General features: G+C 49.9%; 1 protein-coding gene across 3 annotated transcripts in view; it reads left to right on the top strand.

The window, feature by feature from the left end:
- The window catches only part of AAR2 (AAR2 splicing factor), a 67,004-nt gene that overhangs the window by 32,912 nt on the left and 16,378 nt on the right, over positions 1-17,714 (top strand). For 2 of the 3 annotated variants that reach the window (XR_009535421.1, XM_060123563.1), the window contains exon 4: positions 581-683. The exons of the other annotated variant lie outside the window; for it this stretch is intronic. Coding sequence is in view for 1 of the 2 variants with exons in the window: in XM_060123563.1 (XP_059979546.1) it covers positions 581-676 (96 nt within the window). In the remaining variant the exon portion in view is untranslated. The remainder of the gene's footprint in view (positions 1-580; positions 684-17,714) is intronic. 3 annotated transcript variants of the gene reach the window in all.

Below are 17,714 nucleotides of genomic sequence, written 5' to 3'. Positions count from 1 at the left end.
TAAGGAACTTTCTGATAGTCACACTGTAATTGAGCCACCCGCTTGGATTAACCCAGGCCGGCCTGACTCCAGAGCCCATGGTCTCACCCTTTGCATCAGGGGAGACGAACTCGGATGCTGACAAGGGGTCAGGCAGGCCCGTGGCTGAGTGGACGGGAGTACACCTCTGCTCCCCAGCTCTGGCCCGGGGCGGCTAATTCAAGGCAGACTTGTCAAAGCTTCCAGTTTTTCAAGAGAAGCCAGCAACCTGGATTTTTATATGAAACTTCTCTATTTTTAAGTGTTGGCAACAAATTCAGATTAAAAAAAACAACACTGTGCAAGCCAACCAAAAGCACATTTGCAAGCCTGTGGATTGCAACTTTTCTACTTTACTCTACTCTGTGTGGCTGGAGAACGATATTCTTACCCACAGGGGTCTCTGTCCATCCTCTGGTGGGAGAACTGCTATTGTTAGACCCCGACCCTGCCCGGGCCCACACTCATTCGCTCTCGAATATGCCTCAAAGGCGAAGCACCAGAAGTGGGGGCTGGGTGGGAGCTGAGACAGCAGAAGAGACTTAACTATTCAATTTTACAGGTGAGGGCGGAAGACCAAGTGAGGCAATGTAAATGGTCGACATCCCACAGTAACTCAGCGAAAGAGCGGCTGGGACTAGATCTGAGGTCCTTCTGAGCCACAGGTAAGGTGCTCATATCACCGTATTACCCAGCTGATGGCCATTTGGCTAGAAAGAGGAAACACCTGGATTCTGGAAATGACAGACTTCCAGCCTTGCTCATAATGATAATACTAGGGAGGTTACTGAACCTTTCTGGGACTCAGTTTTCTCATCTGTAAAATGGGGGTAGTAACCACCTCTCAGGGTAAGAGTGAAGAGCAAATGAAGTACAGAAAGTGGGAGTGCCTGGCACACAATAAGTCTTTTTCTTCCGGATCTGTCCAGGACAGTGCCAAGAACCAGGAAGGCAAGGGGAAGACCTCGCTCATGCCCTCCACTCTCTGTATAGTTCTTACTGCCTCCACGCAGACTCTTTACTTGTATTCAGTCCACACTGAAGGCAGGCAGTGTCCCCTCTAATCGATTCTGTCAGAATCGATTAGAGGGGAAGGCGTTGGGGAACTGGCCGTGCATCAGGGCTGTGTCATTGTGAAGATGGGCCCAAATCACAAGCCAACTGGGCTCAGTGGCCTCTGGGGGCAGGGCTGGGCCATAGCACACGATGCCCTGGGTGCTCCTCAGAAAGAGGTTCAACGCGTTTCCTGCCTCCCATGGAGTAAGGAGGGTCCCTGGCGGGCATTCGTGGAGGCTTCAGGCTTGTGGACTCGACGCCGATGCTGCCCAGAGGTGGGGACTCCTGGTGATTCTCTGATCCAGACAGGTTGTGCCCCGACACACGCTGCCGCTCCGGTCCCTCACCGGAGATGTGACGAATTGATCATGACACCCTTTCTTTCTCAAGGTGATGCCCCAAGCAGCCCCAGCCAATGCAGGAAGCTGACATGTGAGGGGAAATCTGCTTGTTTTTCCCGATCCAGTTGAAGTGCCCTTGTCTTAGGGCAAGGGGCAGACAGGCCCAGAGAGAGCAGAGGCTTCGTCCAAGGTCACCTAGCATGTTCATGTCAGGGTGGGCATCCCAGCTGCCCTGTGCAGCCCAGAGCGTGGGGCTGAGGCTGCTCAGTAGGGCAAGTGTCCTGCAGCCTCATCTACCTGCCGCAAGCTCAAGATCTGCATTCTCACCTGCGTTCCCCACCAGGAAGCCACGGCTCTGCAAGCATGTCGGGAGTCTTAACCCTGCTGTAATCCTTGGACCAGTCCTTCCGCTTCTCCGGGGGTCAGTTTCCTCCTCTGTCACATAGGGTATTGGCTGTGCCCCAGGCTCCCGTGAAACCCCAGTGCCCAGTCCCTGAAGGATAAGGGGTTGCGTGCTCCCCACCTCCCCAAGCAGGGCACTGAGCTGAAGATGCTCACAACCCCTTCTGCGCACTGCATCTGGAGCCGGGGTCTGTGTGCCGGGCGTGCACTGATGCACGATGACTCGCCAGAGCGGGGTCTGTCCCCTCCCGCCTAGTCCTCAGGGACAGGGGTGGGGCTGCACCTGCTTCATCTCCAGGTCACCAGCCCTCAGCCCTGGGCCTGGCGCAGAGGAGGAGAGTGAGTGAATGAATGGGTGGATGGATGAATAATATCCTAACAGCAGTGCTCATCCAGTGCCTTCCGTGTGCCAAGCTCCCTGCACACATCATACCTCATCCTGGCGGCCTCCTTGTGCTGTGGAGGGAACCACACCCCCTCCCCATCATCTGTTCACTATGCGCACATGCCCTTCTCTCCAAGCCGTGGTTCCCAGAGACCCCAAGAGCTCAGCGCTGTCCCTGAGACCCTGACCCAGGCCCGGCCAAGGCAGCCACCCCCAAGCTTCCCTCAGGCATTAGCGGCCTCACCCTGCATCCTTGGCCTGGCAGGACCGGGGAGTCTCATCCCCTAACAGAATGATCAGCCCTTGGCCTCCCCGTGTCTGCTCAGCTTGGCGTGTCTTTGAGGTTCTCAAGCTATCACCTGGCCTCAGAAACAGCCTCTGGACCTGAGGGTCTCCACAAGGCTTTGTACTGACTTACCCCGACCTCAGCAGGAATGATCAATGTTGAGCCTCATGGGCCTCAGCGGGCAGGGCTGAGACCCGTGGGGTGAAGCTATGGGAGGCAGATCTAAAATCTCAGTATGAGGTAGAACTTACAGTTAAAGCTGCCCGGAATGGAATGGGCTCTTTGGAAGTAGTGAGTTCTCCGTTCTTAGAGGTATGCAAGTAAAACCTAGGCAGCTTAATGGGGCTAACAGAGATATCCACCAGCAGAGTAGCTTCACTAGGTGGTTGTGAAGTTCTCTTCCAGTTCTTTGACGACAAATCTCCTTTTTTCTAGGACTTTCTCCTCAAACCACCCCCCGCCAAGACAGACACAAGCAATAGCAGACCCAATTCAGGGCAGAGGAAAGGGGAGTCCAGAGGCTAAAGGAAAGTTGTCTGTGAACACACAGCTGGGCTCAGAACCAGGGATTCTGGAACCCAGCTGCCTTTTTGCAGGGGCTTAACTGGTCGTCCCTGGATGGAGTCCAAGGCTGATGCGGGATCCTAATCTCCAAGAGATTCCCCCGCTGGTGCTGGGTGTGAGGGCCAGGGAAAGCAATGGGCGTGGGGACTATGGACTCTGGGTTCAATTTGGCAATATGTGGGGATACCTGGGGGACAGGCAGCTTTTCAGGGGCCCAATGCCATGGACCTCTGAAGGCCTCTACTTCCACCCCTACGAGCAGGACGGGAGGGAGCATAGCCCGGAACTCTCTGGCACCGGCTTCCTCTCGCGGGCTCCACAGAGCTCACACTCATCTGTCTCTCTCACACGCTCCGTGCCGGGACAGACGCAGCAGCACCCACATCCAAACCACTCACACACATCAGACGCACACACACGTTGGGCACAGGGACACCCACACAGAGACAGAGACACACCCTCCCGGAGCCACGCAGACACCACGTGCAGGCACAAACGTGGACCCCCTGGCTGGGGAAGGTGGGCAGGCCGGGGGTTGTGCGCTGGGGCCTAGTTCTGGAACTTCTGATTGTGTGGAAGCCATTTCCTGCCTCTCCCCATGACTGACTCCGCATCCGGGGCCAGCAGGGCTGGGGTCTGCAGGGAGGCGGCAGAGCAATTCAGCAGGCTCTCAAGTCAGGTAATCTGCGTTCAAGCTTTAGCTCTACCTCCTTCTAGCTCTGTGACCTTGGCAAGTCACTGGACCTCTCTGAGCCTCAGCTGCCTCATCTGGAGAATGGGCATAAACATAGTACCACTTAGATCCAGTAATCTCTGTAGCCCGCAGGCCTGGCACATAGTGGTGTGGAGTAAATGGAGATATTGCTGTTGGTTCAGGGCAGAGGCTCAGCTACCAAATGGCCACTCACTCCTTGCAGCCCCACATATGGTGAGGGCCCTTATTCATGAGCTGTCATTTCCACGTCTCCTTCAGGAGGCTACCTGAGGTCTGAACCCATGTGTCTCCCTTGCAGGGGCCCAGGACTGCGAATGTGTGTTCCCCACCTGGTGAAGACAGCTCCCAAGCCGCTGGCAAATGTGGCGCTCGGCCTGGGGGGCTAGGAGAGGGATGTCCCCAGAAACACTCTTTGATATTGAACAGTGAGCAACCCCTCCGTTAGAACCTGAACTAGACTCCTAGCGATTTCATACCATTGCATTCTAGACCCATGGACTGCAAAATCCAGAGTCTTTGCCAGCGTATGTTAGACTCTCAAGGATCTCAAAGCACAAATCTTAGAATCTTAGAGCTGTAAGGAGGCCTAGTAGATATCTGGCCCAGCTGCCTCACTCCTGGGATGGGATCTCAAACACAGAGCCTCTGAGTGGGAAGAGAAAGTTGAGTCCATCCTAGTCCAATTTGACGGAAGTGGCAACTGAGGCTCAGAGAGGGTGAGCCACTGGTGTGAGGTTGCACAGCAAGATAGTGGAAGTGTTGAGACCAGAACCCTGCTCCTGGCCTCACAGGCTTAGACTTGGCCCATCTATGGAGGCCTGGAGGAGGTGGGGGAAGATGGAGGAGGAAACATTTGGACCAAAGCAAGGATTTTCCAGAGACTGTTTTTGAAAAATCAAACCAAAAAGAAAAATGGGAAAGGGTGCTGGCTTCCCTTTATTTTCTGCCTTGTCTTCCTCTGGGCACTCATTCTCTGCAGCTCTCAGCCGGCCCCCAGCTCTGCTCACAAGCTGCTTCCAACCGCCCACAGGCTTCCTAAAACGGTCTCTGCAAGCTAATTCCAGAGGGTGAATGGCAGAGAGCAGGCCTGGGGGGTGGCGGGGGGGGCGCTTCCTTAGCTAGCGCAGGCGCAGGGAGTCTCCTTGGGCAGCCCTCTCCCCAGGTGCTTCAGCCCCTGCCCGCCCTGCAGGGGAGTAGGGATGGGGTCCAGCGCCTACCACTCACTGTCTGAGCTCTCAGAATAGGCTATTTATTTTTGCTTCTTCAAAAATTAATTTTTAAAACTCTGTATGTAATAATACATATGTAATAATAAGTATGCAGTAATATATATTTATCGTATAATAATTGGGAAAGTGTAAAGAAGAAAATTAAGATCACCTATAATCAACTTCTGTCAGTGAAACAACCATTAACATCTAAACATATATCCTTCCAGATTTTGGATCAAACACATATTATAGAAAGAAGGGCTGATTTCAGTACATAATGTTCTAAAACCTGTTTTTTCTTCCAATCATATATTCACAAACATCTGTCCTAGTCAACAATTGAACTTCTACAGCATGATTCTTAGTGGCTGCATAGCATGCTACATATGACTACACCACGCTTTACTCAACCAATCCCCAGTGCTGAAAATTTTAGCTTATGTCCCTTTTTTTTCCCCATGAGAAGCAACGAATCGTTGATTCTTGTAGTTAAATCTTTGTGTTTATCCTAATTATTTCCTTAGGACAGTGTTCTGGAATTGGTACGACTGGTCAAAGGACTTACACTTTTTTTTTTTTTTTTTTGGCGGTACGCGGGCCTCTCACTGTTGTGGCCTCTCCCGTTGCGGAGCACAGGCTCCGGACGCGCAGGCTCAGCGGCCATGGCTCACAGGCCTAGCCGCTCCGCGGCATGTGGGATCTTCCCGGACCGGGGCACGAACCTGTGTCCCCTGCATCGGCAGGGGGACTCTCAACCACAGCGCCACCAGGGAAGCCCGACTTACACTTTTTAAAAAACGATCAATGCAAAATATAGCTCTATTCTCTCCTCCTACAATGAACGTGTGATAAAGAAAGATTAGAAAATACAAATGATGAAAAAACTCCTTAAGTTCCCCTGATTTTTTTTTTTAAGATGATGGGGGTAGGAGTTTATTAATTAATTAACTTATTTTTGCTGTGTTGGATCTTCGTTTCTGTGCGAGGGCTTTCTCTATTTGCGGCGAGCGGGGGCCACTCTTCATCGTGGTGCGCGGGCCTCTCACTATCGCTGGCCTCTCTTGTTGCAGAGCACAGGCTCCAGACACGCAGACTCAGTAGTTGTGGCTCACGGGCCTAGTTGCTCCGCGGCACGTGGGATCCTCCCAGACCAGGGCTTGAACCCGTGTCCCCTGCATTAGCAGGCAGATTCTCAACCACTGCGCCACCAGGGAAGCCCAAGTTCCCCTGATTCTTACCACCAAGCTGCGGTTAAGAATTTTGCTGTAAAACACTAGGCTTTTTCATATGCGTGCATGCACGTGTGTGTGTGTGTGTGTGTGTGTGTGTGTGTATACACACATATAAATAATGTGATTCCACTGAACATGCTGTTTTGTAAAATTCTGACTATTTGTTCATGTCAGTAAAGTTACATTCACAGCGTCACTTGTATCAGCCACATAGTATTTCGTTGTAGGTATGTACCCCGGCATAACCGCTTTCCTACTGCTGGGGAACAGATTTCTGATTTTGCTCCAGTATGAACAGTTCTGTAATGAACATGCTTGGAGAAGCAGCTTTGCTTCTTGTCCACATGCATTCTTAGGCTCGATAGTAGTGAACTTGCTGGGTCAAGGGCTTTGTGTCCTTGATATTGCATCATTTCTGACCGTAACTCCAAACACCAAGCTGGCACAGAGGCTTGACCAGGCTCTGCTGGGGGCTACAGGGAAGGCCCCGCGATCTGTAAAACAGTCAGGCCTCCTCTCTTGGGTGGCTGCCTCTCCTCTCCTCCTCCCCCTCCCTCTTCCTCCCCCACCTCTCTTTCTCCCTCTCTTTCCTGTTGGCTCTAAGCTTGTCTTTTTCTCAGATGGCTCTTTCCTCTCCCAAGTCTGAACAGAGCGAGACCCCAGAGAACAGAGCAGTGCCATGAGGGATGGAGGAGCACCGAACGAGGAGAGGAAGTCCTGGGCTGGCCTGGTCCCCAGCAGCCAGGAAGCTCTAGGCAGAGCCCCCTCCACGCTCTCTCGCCTTGTTCTGCCCCACTGTCCAGGGCGGCTCCTGGCCCTTCCTGCTCTGAGCACCTCAGCTAGGCAGTGTCACCTCCCTTCTGTGTTGGCCACCCCCATTCTCTCCTCTGCCCAGGGTGACCTTCAGCCTCTGGTGGAGCTCAACCCCCTTCATACACCCCTCAGGCCTCTCCCCCGGGCCCCCCATGCCCTGCAAGGCCAGCGGCTCCCATCTGCCCTACCGTCTCTAAGCACCAGCTGCCAACTGGCAGTATCCTGGCTGCATCTTTCCCCTCCTCAGAGCAATGCAGACATGTCACACTTGCTCTCCAGCTGTCCACAGTCTCAGGTGAGTGCGGAGCTGGAGGCACAGAGAGGGGAACATTGACCCTGCCTCCTGTTATTATGCCCATTTTATAGATGGAGAAAGTGAGGTACAGAGAGGTTAAGGAACTGGCCCAAGATCTCATAGCCAGCAGGTAGCAGAGCTGGATTTAGAGCCCACGCTTGTCACCCAGAGCCAACCAAACGCTAATCAGGCTTTATATCATCCGAGCTCTGTGAAACCCTCCAGTCTGTCCTGGGCTCCCCAAAACCTTTCTTTCTCTGGCCTAGACCTTGGAACCCACCCCTTGTCTGGGCCAGAGAGAGGAAATCTGTAAGCCACCCATTTCCATCCAGTGCAGTATGCTCCCTGAAGGCAGCTTTGTCTGTCTCACTCCCTGGCATTTCCAGTGCCTAGAATAAGTGCTTGCAACGTAGTAATTGCTCAGTAAATCTTTGCTGAATGAAAGAACAAGACTTGCCCCGAGAAGAGGCGCTGTTTTGACGAAGCGGTGCCATCGCAGGCATGCGGTGCGGTTAAGAGAGAGGCCTGGAGCCAGGCTGCCTGGCCCAGTCCTCCCTGTGTGACACTGGACAAGTCACTCCACATCTCTGAGCTTCGCTCTCCCCATTTGTGGGGCCACTGCACAAATGCTCTGGGGATATCTAGCTGCTATTATTACTATGTTATTACCCAAGGACACCTACCACCCATATTGGAACTTGGGTCTGGACCAACGTGGTTCTCTCCCCACACGCCTGTCTCTGGATGCTGCCCGGGGCTTGGGGTAGGGGGTGGGGGCTGCTGCTGGGCTGGACCATGCCCTCCCCTTCATCCCTTGTCAGGAAAGAGGCCCTGTTGACACCCGATCCCAGCCCCAGCAGCTATTCTTGGTCCCTCCCCATATCACTCATCGCCAGGCATTTTCCCTCCTAAACTCGTTCTGCGTTTCCATAGGAACCGGGGGGGGGGCGGGGGGGAAGCGGGGAGGGGCCTCTCCCACGGAAGGGAACTTCATTTGAGGCCTTTCGGGAGCAGCTGGCAGCGCCTGGCGGAGCTTTTCCCACTGCTCCTCACCCCACTTTACAGACCCCTCCCTGAACGGCGTGTTCCTCCGACCGTGATTTTTAATGCATTTATCCTGGCGCTTAATTTATCCCGCGTTGTGATCAGATTTAGCCGAGAGCGCTCTGTGCGCGCGGGCCTGCCTGCATATTCATGAGCCGGTTCATTCATGCCACCTGAGAGGATGCCAGGTGCCGGGCGCCGTGGGCAGCGGCCTGGGCCCACGGATCCCACCCGCGGCAAGGGCGCCCCAGGGTCAGCGGTCAAGGGCCCGGACTGGAACGAGGCAGGTGGCCTAGGGTACAGCCTGTGTGGGGAGTCACCGGGCGCAGGCTCTGGAGTCGAACTGGCTTTAAGTCCTTCTCTGCCGTCGCTAATGAAGTCGCTTCACCTCTCAGTTTACTCATCTGCAAAGGGGGCTGATAACGGCACTGCCCTGGGTCACTGGAAGGCTTGAAAGAGAGAATACACGTCAGTGATCACGGTGGTGGGGTGGGATGGGGTAGGAGCGGTGTATGCAATCAACACATTCTACCATCATCATTATGGTCACGGCTGAGCAGTCGTTCATCTGGTCTGGTTCCCCAGGGAGAAATAGGGCAGCAGCAGGGTGGTGCCTAGGTCTGTTCTGGTGGGGGAAGGAGGGGGGGGGTTGTATTTCTCCCCAGCCTGTGCCTGCCTGCTGATACCCTTGATAACAGCATTGGGAGGCCAGTCCCCAAGAAGGCAGAAGCCCAAAGAAGCCATCCAGCCTCTGAGGAAAGGCCACACATGTGGATGTGTGAGCCCTTCCCTGGGCCAGCAGGTCCTCAGGAGGCTGCGGCTCTGGAAGGAGGCCAGGCTCTTGGCTTCAGGTTCTTGTTACCCGTGGGAATTTTTCTGTAGATTTACTCTGTTTACTATTCATTCTGTCAGTTTAATGATGCCAACCCCTGCTGGGTTCTGGGGACATGCGTCCTCAAAGAGATCTCATCTTGTGAGGGAGGTGAGCTCAGGGTAGGGAATAGTCAGGACTTTCATATGAAGCCAGATCAACTTCTGTGGAAATTCAGAAGTGAAGTGGAAGAAGCCACCCCAGCTGGGGCATCAGGGAAGGCTTCCTGCAGGAGGTGGCATTTAGGCTGAGCCTTGAAAATGTGGCTGTAAAGAGACAGGATGGAATAAGAAGGTGTCTTGGTGTCTAAGGGAGAGCAAAGGCCTGGAGATGGGAACTCGGCTTGGGAGGTGTGGTTCAAGTGGCGCTGGGAGAACCACGAGCCCCAGGCGGAGGGATCAGGACTGATTTCAGTTCGTCCCTGAGGCAGGGAGCCAGAGGGGAATCACCTCTGTCCTTCACGTGTGTGTGCACTCAGAGATCACGTTCCAGCTTGCTGGAGAAAAGAGGAGAGCTCCCGCCCTGGATCTCCTGATTAATCTATAATTAAATCAGCACAGATGCCACAGAACCATGTTGTCATTAGGGGGCTGGTGAGGGAAGCAGTGATTTCTCTGTGAACCAAGAGCCCTGCCAGGTGGCGGTGTATTAGGCCACTCACAGGCAGCCATCAGGGGTGAGGGGCAGGCAAGGGAGGCCAGAGCTTCAGCCAGGAATAAGAAAACCAGCAGATCACAGTTGGCCATTTACATAGTCTTCCCATCACTATCTTGGTTAATCACGACAGTGCTACGAGGGGATTACCATTATTTGCTTCCATTTTACTGATAGAGAAACTGAGGGGCAGAGAGCAAAGGGGTGAGATAGCCTGGTTGAGGACGAGGATTTTGGAATCAGAAAATCTTGGGTTCAGAATTCCCAGATTTGCCTCTTGCTGGCTGTGTGGCCCCAGGCAGATTGCTTACCCTCTCTGTTCCTCAATTTCTTCATTTGTATATTGAGGACAAAATACTATGACTTCAAAATAGTATTGTTGTAAGGATTGAATGAAGCAATCCATGCAAAGAATTTAACACAGTGGTTGGCACTCAGCAAGTTCTCATCAAATGCTACTACTTATCATCACGATTTGTCTAACTGCTTGCTTCTTGTCCATCTTTCTCACTAGAATGTGGGCTCCATGAGGACAGGGACTACGTCCACCTTGTTTACCTCTGCGGCCCCAGCAACGGTCACTTGGTAAATTATTTGTATCTGAGCCCGCAGTTGGTAGGCTGCAAAATGCCAAATAAACGTTAGATACTATTTTCTCTGTGTTCTGCCTTGCTGTAAAAAGGATTCAAGGAGACAGGTATTGTTATTATTGTTGTTATCTTTGTTATTATCACTGTCATGTCGCAAGTCTGTTATTTAGAGCTGGTCCTTCCTGAAACGGGTTCAGGAAAGGTCTAGAAAATGCAAGAAGCCTCAATCCACAGGTGGCTGCTAAGAAGTAAGGGAGCAGGTTGGAGGAGACCTGGCTTCTGGAGGAGTCATCTGGGCACAACTACAGAATCTTATCGAATCGGGGGTCCCCTTGCTCACCACTTACCAAATCAATACTCACAGGTGCTGATAGAACGGAAAGATGCCTTTACTCAGAATGCCGGCAATCTGGGGAGATGATGGACTCAATGTCCCTCAGAAACCACCTCAGAAGATTCTGCTCGGCCATGAAAGTTTTAAAGGGAAGAAGGGAAGTAATCTCAGTTAATCACTGAGCTGGGAGGTCAGAGTCATCGCCATCCCCCTGCTTGCAGGCTCGTGGACTACTTGTGATCTTCCTCTAGATGTTATCTTGTTCACACAGTTTGGTCACACAGTTTGTTTGCGAGATTACTGAAGGGGAATCTAGGGAAGAGATCTGGTCATCTGTTAATGTCATTCTTCTGTCATCTGTCATTCTTATTCTTCATTTCTACTTCTTTGATCTATGGAAATAACCGACAAGTTAGGCAAACTATTGTGTGATTAAAAGATTTGAAAGGTGTACTTGGGCCAGAGATGAGTAGAGCATGGGGGTGCCTGGTTTAAAAGTTAGTTACTGGGACTTCCCTGGCAGTCCATTGGCTGGGACTCCGTGCTTCCACTGCAGGGGGCATGGGTTCGATCTCTGGCTGGGGATCTAAGATCCTGCATGCCATGCAGCCAAAAAAAATAAAAATAAAAATTAGTTACAATATAGCTTTGCTAAAGTGACAAGAAAAGGGGCTTCCTGCTGAGGGTGGTTTCCTGGAAAGACCTGCTTACAAAACCTCTGGGCTACCCAGCAAGCCACAGCCTGGGTCGGGGGGTGCCTGGAAGAGCCTCTTCCTCTTGTCATCTGGGGGACTTTGGACTTGAAGAGAGATCAGAGGGGCTGGAGCCTGCAGTCCTCTTAAAGCAGATTGGATCTAAGGGAATCAAACTTCGGTGATTCAGAGGGCGTTCGGGAATCATTATCATCTCTGTCCTGTGGGGCAGTGGTTTCCAACCTCTCCACTGGGATCTGTGGTTTGTTATGCAAATAAGTGTTAAAGTCCTAGACTCTCCAAGTGACTTACTTTAAGTATGATCAACTTGAGTAGATTCAGAGTCACAGAGATAACTGTGAGGCCCCCCCTCCCCCCCCCCCCCCCCCCCCCCCCCGCTCACCTGCGTCCTTGAGTGGACGATAAAGGAATAGAGTTACCTGGAGCTTGCAGGACCTGGCGCCTCTCACCTGTACCTCAAGCCATGAGTAACTGATGTCTGCTGGCCGTCACTTACCTGTGACAAAAGGGCGTGTATGAATATGGCGCCGTCAGGGGCTGGTGTGCCCTGCCCACGTTCCCGGAGGTGCCGGCTGATGGCCTCTCTGCCCGAAGGTGTTCTCCACTGTGTGGGCACGCTCAGCCAGAAACGCCGGGGCCTTAACGCCCCAGGAGCCACCCTCAACCGTGGGGGAGAGGGGTGGTGGAGAAAGACTTCCTCGCCCCTCAGCGGGACAATCGCCCACAGCGGTAACTGGAGTATTAGCCCCGTTGTTGACGTCCCCCCCTTTCCTGGCTCATTCTCCTCGTCGCAAGCAGACTATCGCACCCCAGTCCTCATCCAGGATCTGCACCGGGGAAACGTGGGCTAAGACACCCTCCAAAATCATGTGTGCTTTCCTGACCTACAAAAATTTTTGAGAGGTGTCAAGGGCCTGCAGGTGCTCAAGGGACTGCGTCCATCATGGGGGCTGTGATGACAAAAATGTGGGAGCCTGTGGCGCTAGGTGGGGACGTGTTGGTCAGCAGATGGTTCTGATAAAGAGAAGCTGATGGTAAATGGAAAGCCGGGTAGCAGAGAGCTCTGTATTGTGGCAGCTTCACCTCAAACCCTTGTCGGGAGCCCGAGGCGGATCCTGAACTGAGGACTCTGTGCCGAACCAGGAAGGCACTTGCTTTGCTTTAGTAATCACCGATTAAGCACCTGCTGTATGCTGGGGATACAAAAGGATAAAAAAGGTGAATAAGAGTGAGTATCCTTGCCCCTGGGGACGTCAGTGTCAATTGGGGAAGAGATATGTCATCATGTGAACTGAGGTTAGAGAGGAGCTGAGAAGACTTGAGAGGACTTTGAGAAATTCATCCATTGATTTAAGATACATTTATTGAGTGCTTAGGGTATACAAGGCACTGAACTAGGCCTTGTGGATAGAAGAGAGATGGGTTACAGCTATACTCCACTCAGGAGTGAGGAAAGGTAACTGAAATGTAGAGCTCTTCCTGTGTGCCAGGCACTGAGTAGGGTGCCTTCCAAAGTTCATCTCATTTCTTCTCACAACAAACCCATGACGAGGTAGCTATTCTTATCCCCACTACACAGAAGAGGCCCAGAAACGTGATATAACTTATAAGACCATACGGCTGGCAAGTGGCAGAGCTGGGATTCAACCTAGATCTGTCGATTCCTAGACCCCAATACTATTTTTTCCCCTTGAATCAGCCTGTGGTTTTTGTCTTAAATACCCACTGAGTGAACCAGTTTTAAAAAGAACAAAACCTGGGAGCAAACCAGGCCAGTCTCAGATGGAGCCAGAACATGCTTTTGCTGGAGTCGAGCTCCTGCTCAGAAGCCCCGTCTCATCAACGGGGGCCCCAGCCTGGTCTTGACCCCTGTCTGTAGGGAATCCAGGACACCTGGAAGCCGACCTCATTCCACCCTGAAAAGTCATGGAGGGAGAGCTTGGTAGAGGCCCTCTCCCCGTGCTCACTGGGCCTCAGGTGCGACTGATGCGGGATTCAGGGCGGCTCAGGGCTCAGACCCTCCCCCTCACCTCCCCAAGAGTAGTTAAGGCAGGGCCTGGCTGGTGGAGGCAGGATGTTCCAGTTACTGTTACTGCAAAATAAACCACCCTGAAACTTAGAGGCACACAATATCCATTTAGTTATGCTCACAGACTCTGTAAGTCAAGACTATGAACAGGGCACAGTGAGGATGGATGCCTCACTACGTCTGGGGCCTCCTCTGGGAAGACTCAGTAGCTGGGGGTGACTCGCCAGCTGGAGGCTGGAATCACCTGGAATTCCTTCACTCACACGTCTGATGGCTGATGCTGCCTGTCGGCTGGGACCTCAGTGGAGCTCTGAGCCAGATCAGCTACCTGCGGCCCTTCCATGCCACCTCTCCCTGGACTACATTGGGCTTCCTCACAGCATGGCAGCGGGGTTCTAAGAGTGAGCACCCCAAAAGAGCCAAGTGGAAGTTGCAGCACTTTTATGACCTAACCTTGGCAATCACATAGCCTTGTGTCACTTCTGCAATCATCACAAGCCCACCCAGTTTCAAGGGAAAGGAACATAGACCTTACCTCTTGATGGGACAGCATGTGGAATTGGAGATGCTGTTGTGTCCACCTCTGTCACATGATCTGCTACAGACATCATTTGCTACTACAGGGTGTAGGTCGGTGTTGACTGTCAAAGCTATTAGACCCGTTTGAGTGAGTGGCTGCCCTGAGTGGAGATGGGGCCAGCGTTGTGAATGCTAGAATGGGAGGTGGGTAGCCTGAGTGGGTCAGACAATAAGTAGCTTGACTGAGGTTGACTTCTGAGGTCTAGGCAACAAGGCTGGAGGTAACAAGGCAGGGCTTGATCTGGTAAAGAGGAACAGAGATTATTTTATTTGTTTATGTACCATCCCTGCCTCAGTACAGCCACCCTTTCACCCATCCATCCATCCGTCCATCCAACCATCCATCCTTTTATCCATTTACCTACCTACTCTTCTATCCACCTGTCCTTTCCTTTGTTCAACAGTACAGTTGGATCATATGCACATTGAACTTGCATAAATTCAACCATATTCTTAGCCAAACAGAGAGAGGGAAAACTAATTTTAAAAGCACAATTGACTCTACCTGCCATTCCACTCAGTGGGTGTTTGCCCCTGAGGGAACGTGAGCTGAGCCATGAGACTTTCCAGATCATCATACAGGAACATGCTACCAAATAGGGTGGTGAAAGCAAAACCACAAATGCCCCAGTTCGGGGGGATTGATTGGATCTCATAGGGCAATTTTAACTGTTCATGTTTCACCTTTCATGCTGACTTTCCTACTTTCTGTATGGGATGGGACCCACCTCTCTGAAATGGGCTGGTCCCTGGTGGCGCAGACACAGTAAGACCTGGTCCCTGACCTCAGTATGCTCTGTCTATGGCGAGTGCAATGGGACAGGCACGCAAACGGATCATTACAGTGTAATATGGAAAATACCATGACAGTATTAAAATAGTATACAATTGCTTCTTCAATTTTATACAAGTCTGTATAAAATTGAAGAAGCATCAAAGGGCACAAGACCTCTGGTTGTGGGACAGGAAGAGCGTGAGGGAGGGCTTTGTGAGTGTAGGATGTTTGAACAAAATCTTTTTGTTTTTGAATTTTATTTTATTTATTTTTTATACAGCAAGTTCTTATTAGTTATCTATTTTATACATATTAATGTATATATGTCAATCCCAATCTCCCAATTCATCCCACCACCACCATCCCCACTGCCACTTTCCCCCCTGGTGTCCATACGTTTGTTCTCTACATCTGTGTCTCTATTTCTGCCCTGCAAACTGGTTCATCTGTACCATTTTTCTAGGGTCCACATATATGCATTAATATACGATATTTGTTTTTCTCTTTCTGACTTACTTCACTCTGTATGACAGTCTCTAGGTCCATCCACGTCTCTACAAATGACCCAATTTCATTCCTTTTTATGGCTGAGTAATATTCCATTGTAATATATGTACCACATCCTCTTTATCCATTCCTCTGTTGATGGACATTTAGGTTGCTTCCATGTCCTGGCTATTGTAAATAGTGCTGCTATGAACATTGGCGTACATGTGTCTTTTTGAATTATGGTTTTCTCTCTAAGAGTTTTAAAATTCCTATTATTATATTTTTCACTTCTGGAAGTTTGACCTGGTTCTCTTTCAAATCTGCTTGTTCTTTTGGGAGAGTCTGTTCCTCCATATTCATGTTTTCAACTGGCTCTATTACTTCTCTAAACACATGGAATGTATTTATTTTATATTTTCAACCGTAGAATACAAACATCTGAAGTCTTTGGGGATCTGATTCCATTGTTTGCGGTTTCTCCCGTCTTGCTCAGGGTGGCATGTTTCTTGAATGCTTTGAATCTTTTAAATTGTCAGTTGGACCTATATCTGTGGGGATTCACTGAAGACTAGATTGAGGGTATTTTCTTCCAGGGAGGATTTAGTTTTGTTTCTGTTGAGCACCTGGGAGCACCACAGAATTTATTTTTGTAACTTTTATACTTTCAAAAATTGAACTATTTCCTATAAAAAGTAATGTCCACAAGACTTTAGAGGGAACCATTATTCTAACTGCTACCATCACTAATTAGTTGTGAAACTTTATACAAATGGAATAATTCAGAATTCCTTGTCTTGATGTAACATTGATGTGATTTGTTCATGCTATTGTATGTTGTGAGAATCTGTGTACTATTCTGGTGTGTGAATATACCATAATTCGCTTATCCATTGTCCTGATAATGGACATTTAGGTTGTTTCCAGTTTGATGCTATTATGAATGAAGCTGCTGTGAATATTCCTGTATATTACCTTTGGTGAACACAAGCACTTATTTTTATTGGATAAATATACCCAGGAATGAAATTGGTGGGTAATGGAGTATATTGGATGTTTGGTTTTAGTAGATACTGACAAAGAGTTTTCCAAAATTGTTGAGCCAGTTTACCCTCCCACAAGCCATGTATGAGAGTTCCCAGTGCTCTACATTCTCACCGACCCTTGGCCTTGTGTGTTTTTAATTCTTGCCATTCTGGTGGGGACGTAGTGGTATTTCACCGTGGCTTTAATTTGTACTTTCCTGATGATTAATGCTGTAGAACACCTTTTATGTTTATTGGCCATTTTGATATCCTATTTGGTGTGTGTCCAAATCTGTTGCCCTCCTTTTTTTGAACTTAGGCTTAATTGGAATTCATTGGAAAAGTAAAAATGGTGCATTTTCCACCTTATGTAACACTTCCAGCAGCGCGTAGGGCAGTGGTGCACTGATACTGGCTCTTGGAAGTAAAAAATAGCCTGATTTGTAGCATTTTCTGATTTCTGTGGTGTAAATACTCCAACCATAGCCGATTTCAAGCTACCAACTGAATGGCTCACAAAATTCCTGAATATTTAACAAGCAGCTCTCATGAGCCAGCCTTGATCAGCTCTGGGACACCACTCTGTCTGGGATAGCACCTCTAATGAAACTAATTGATATTTCTGCGGCAAAATATGTAAATATTCACAGTAATTGGTATCAAACAAGCCTCACATCAGTTGAGGTCAGTTTTTTTTTTGCCTGCACATGAGTCAACCACCAATTAACCGTAAAAGAACTTTCGGTTTACAGAGCTCTTTGGATTTTCGCATTGCACATAAAAGATGTGGATCTGTAACTGCTTCTAGTCCGCTGTTTGAAGGTTTGCTGGTGCTGTTAGGGCACGTCAGGAAATCCTCTTGGACTTGTGTGCACAGCAGCAAACAATGATTTTGAGCTAACTGACCTCCGAGGTCCCTTCTAGCCCTGGAAGTCTACAGCTTAAAGTTCATGAAATATTCCATTAATTGTCCCCTTGGCTTTATTTCTATTTTAGCATTGCTGTGGAATAGAGATTTTCAGAACATGTATCCATATTTTTTTCTGGAACTTTTATTGTTTCAGTTTCCACATACAGATCTATGATCCTCCATCTTGAATTAATTTTTGTGTGAGGTAAGGATCAAAAATCTTTTTTTCTTTTTCATACGGATATCCAGTTTTGACAGCACTATTTATTGAAAATAAAAAATAAATATACGTTTTTTGTAAATATTTTTTAATTGAAAAATACATATCCTTTCCCCCACTGAATTTCAGGGTCACCTCAATAGCCAGGTGTTCATATATGTGTGCG

Source organism: Lagenorhynchus albirostris, chromosome 15 (assembly GCF_949774975.1).
Source record: "Lagenorhynchus albirostris chromosome 15, mLagAlb1.1, whole genome shotgun sequence".
Classification (NCBI taxonomy): Eukaryota; Metazoa; Chordata; class Mammalia; order Artiodactyla; family Delphinidae; genus Lagenorhynchus; species Lagenorhynchus albirostris.
Note: the sequence above shows the minus strand (reverse complement) of the source record. Positions and strands in the feature narration are given on the sequence as shown.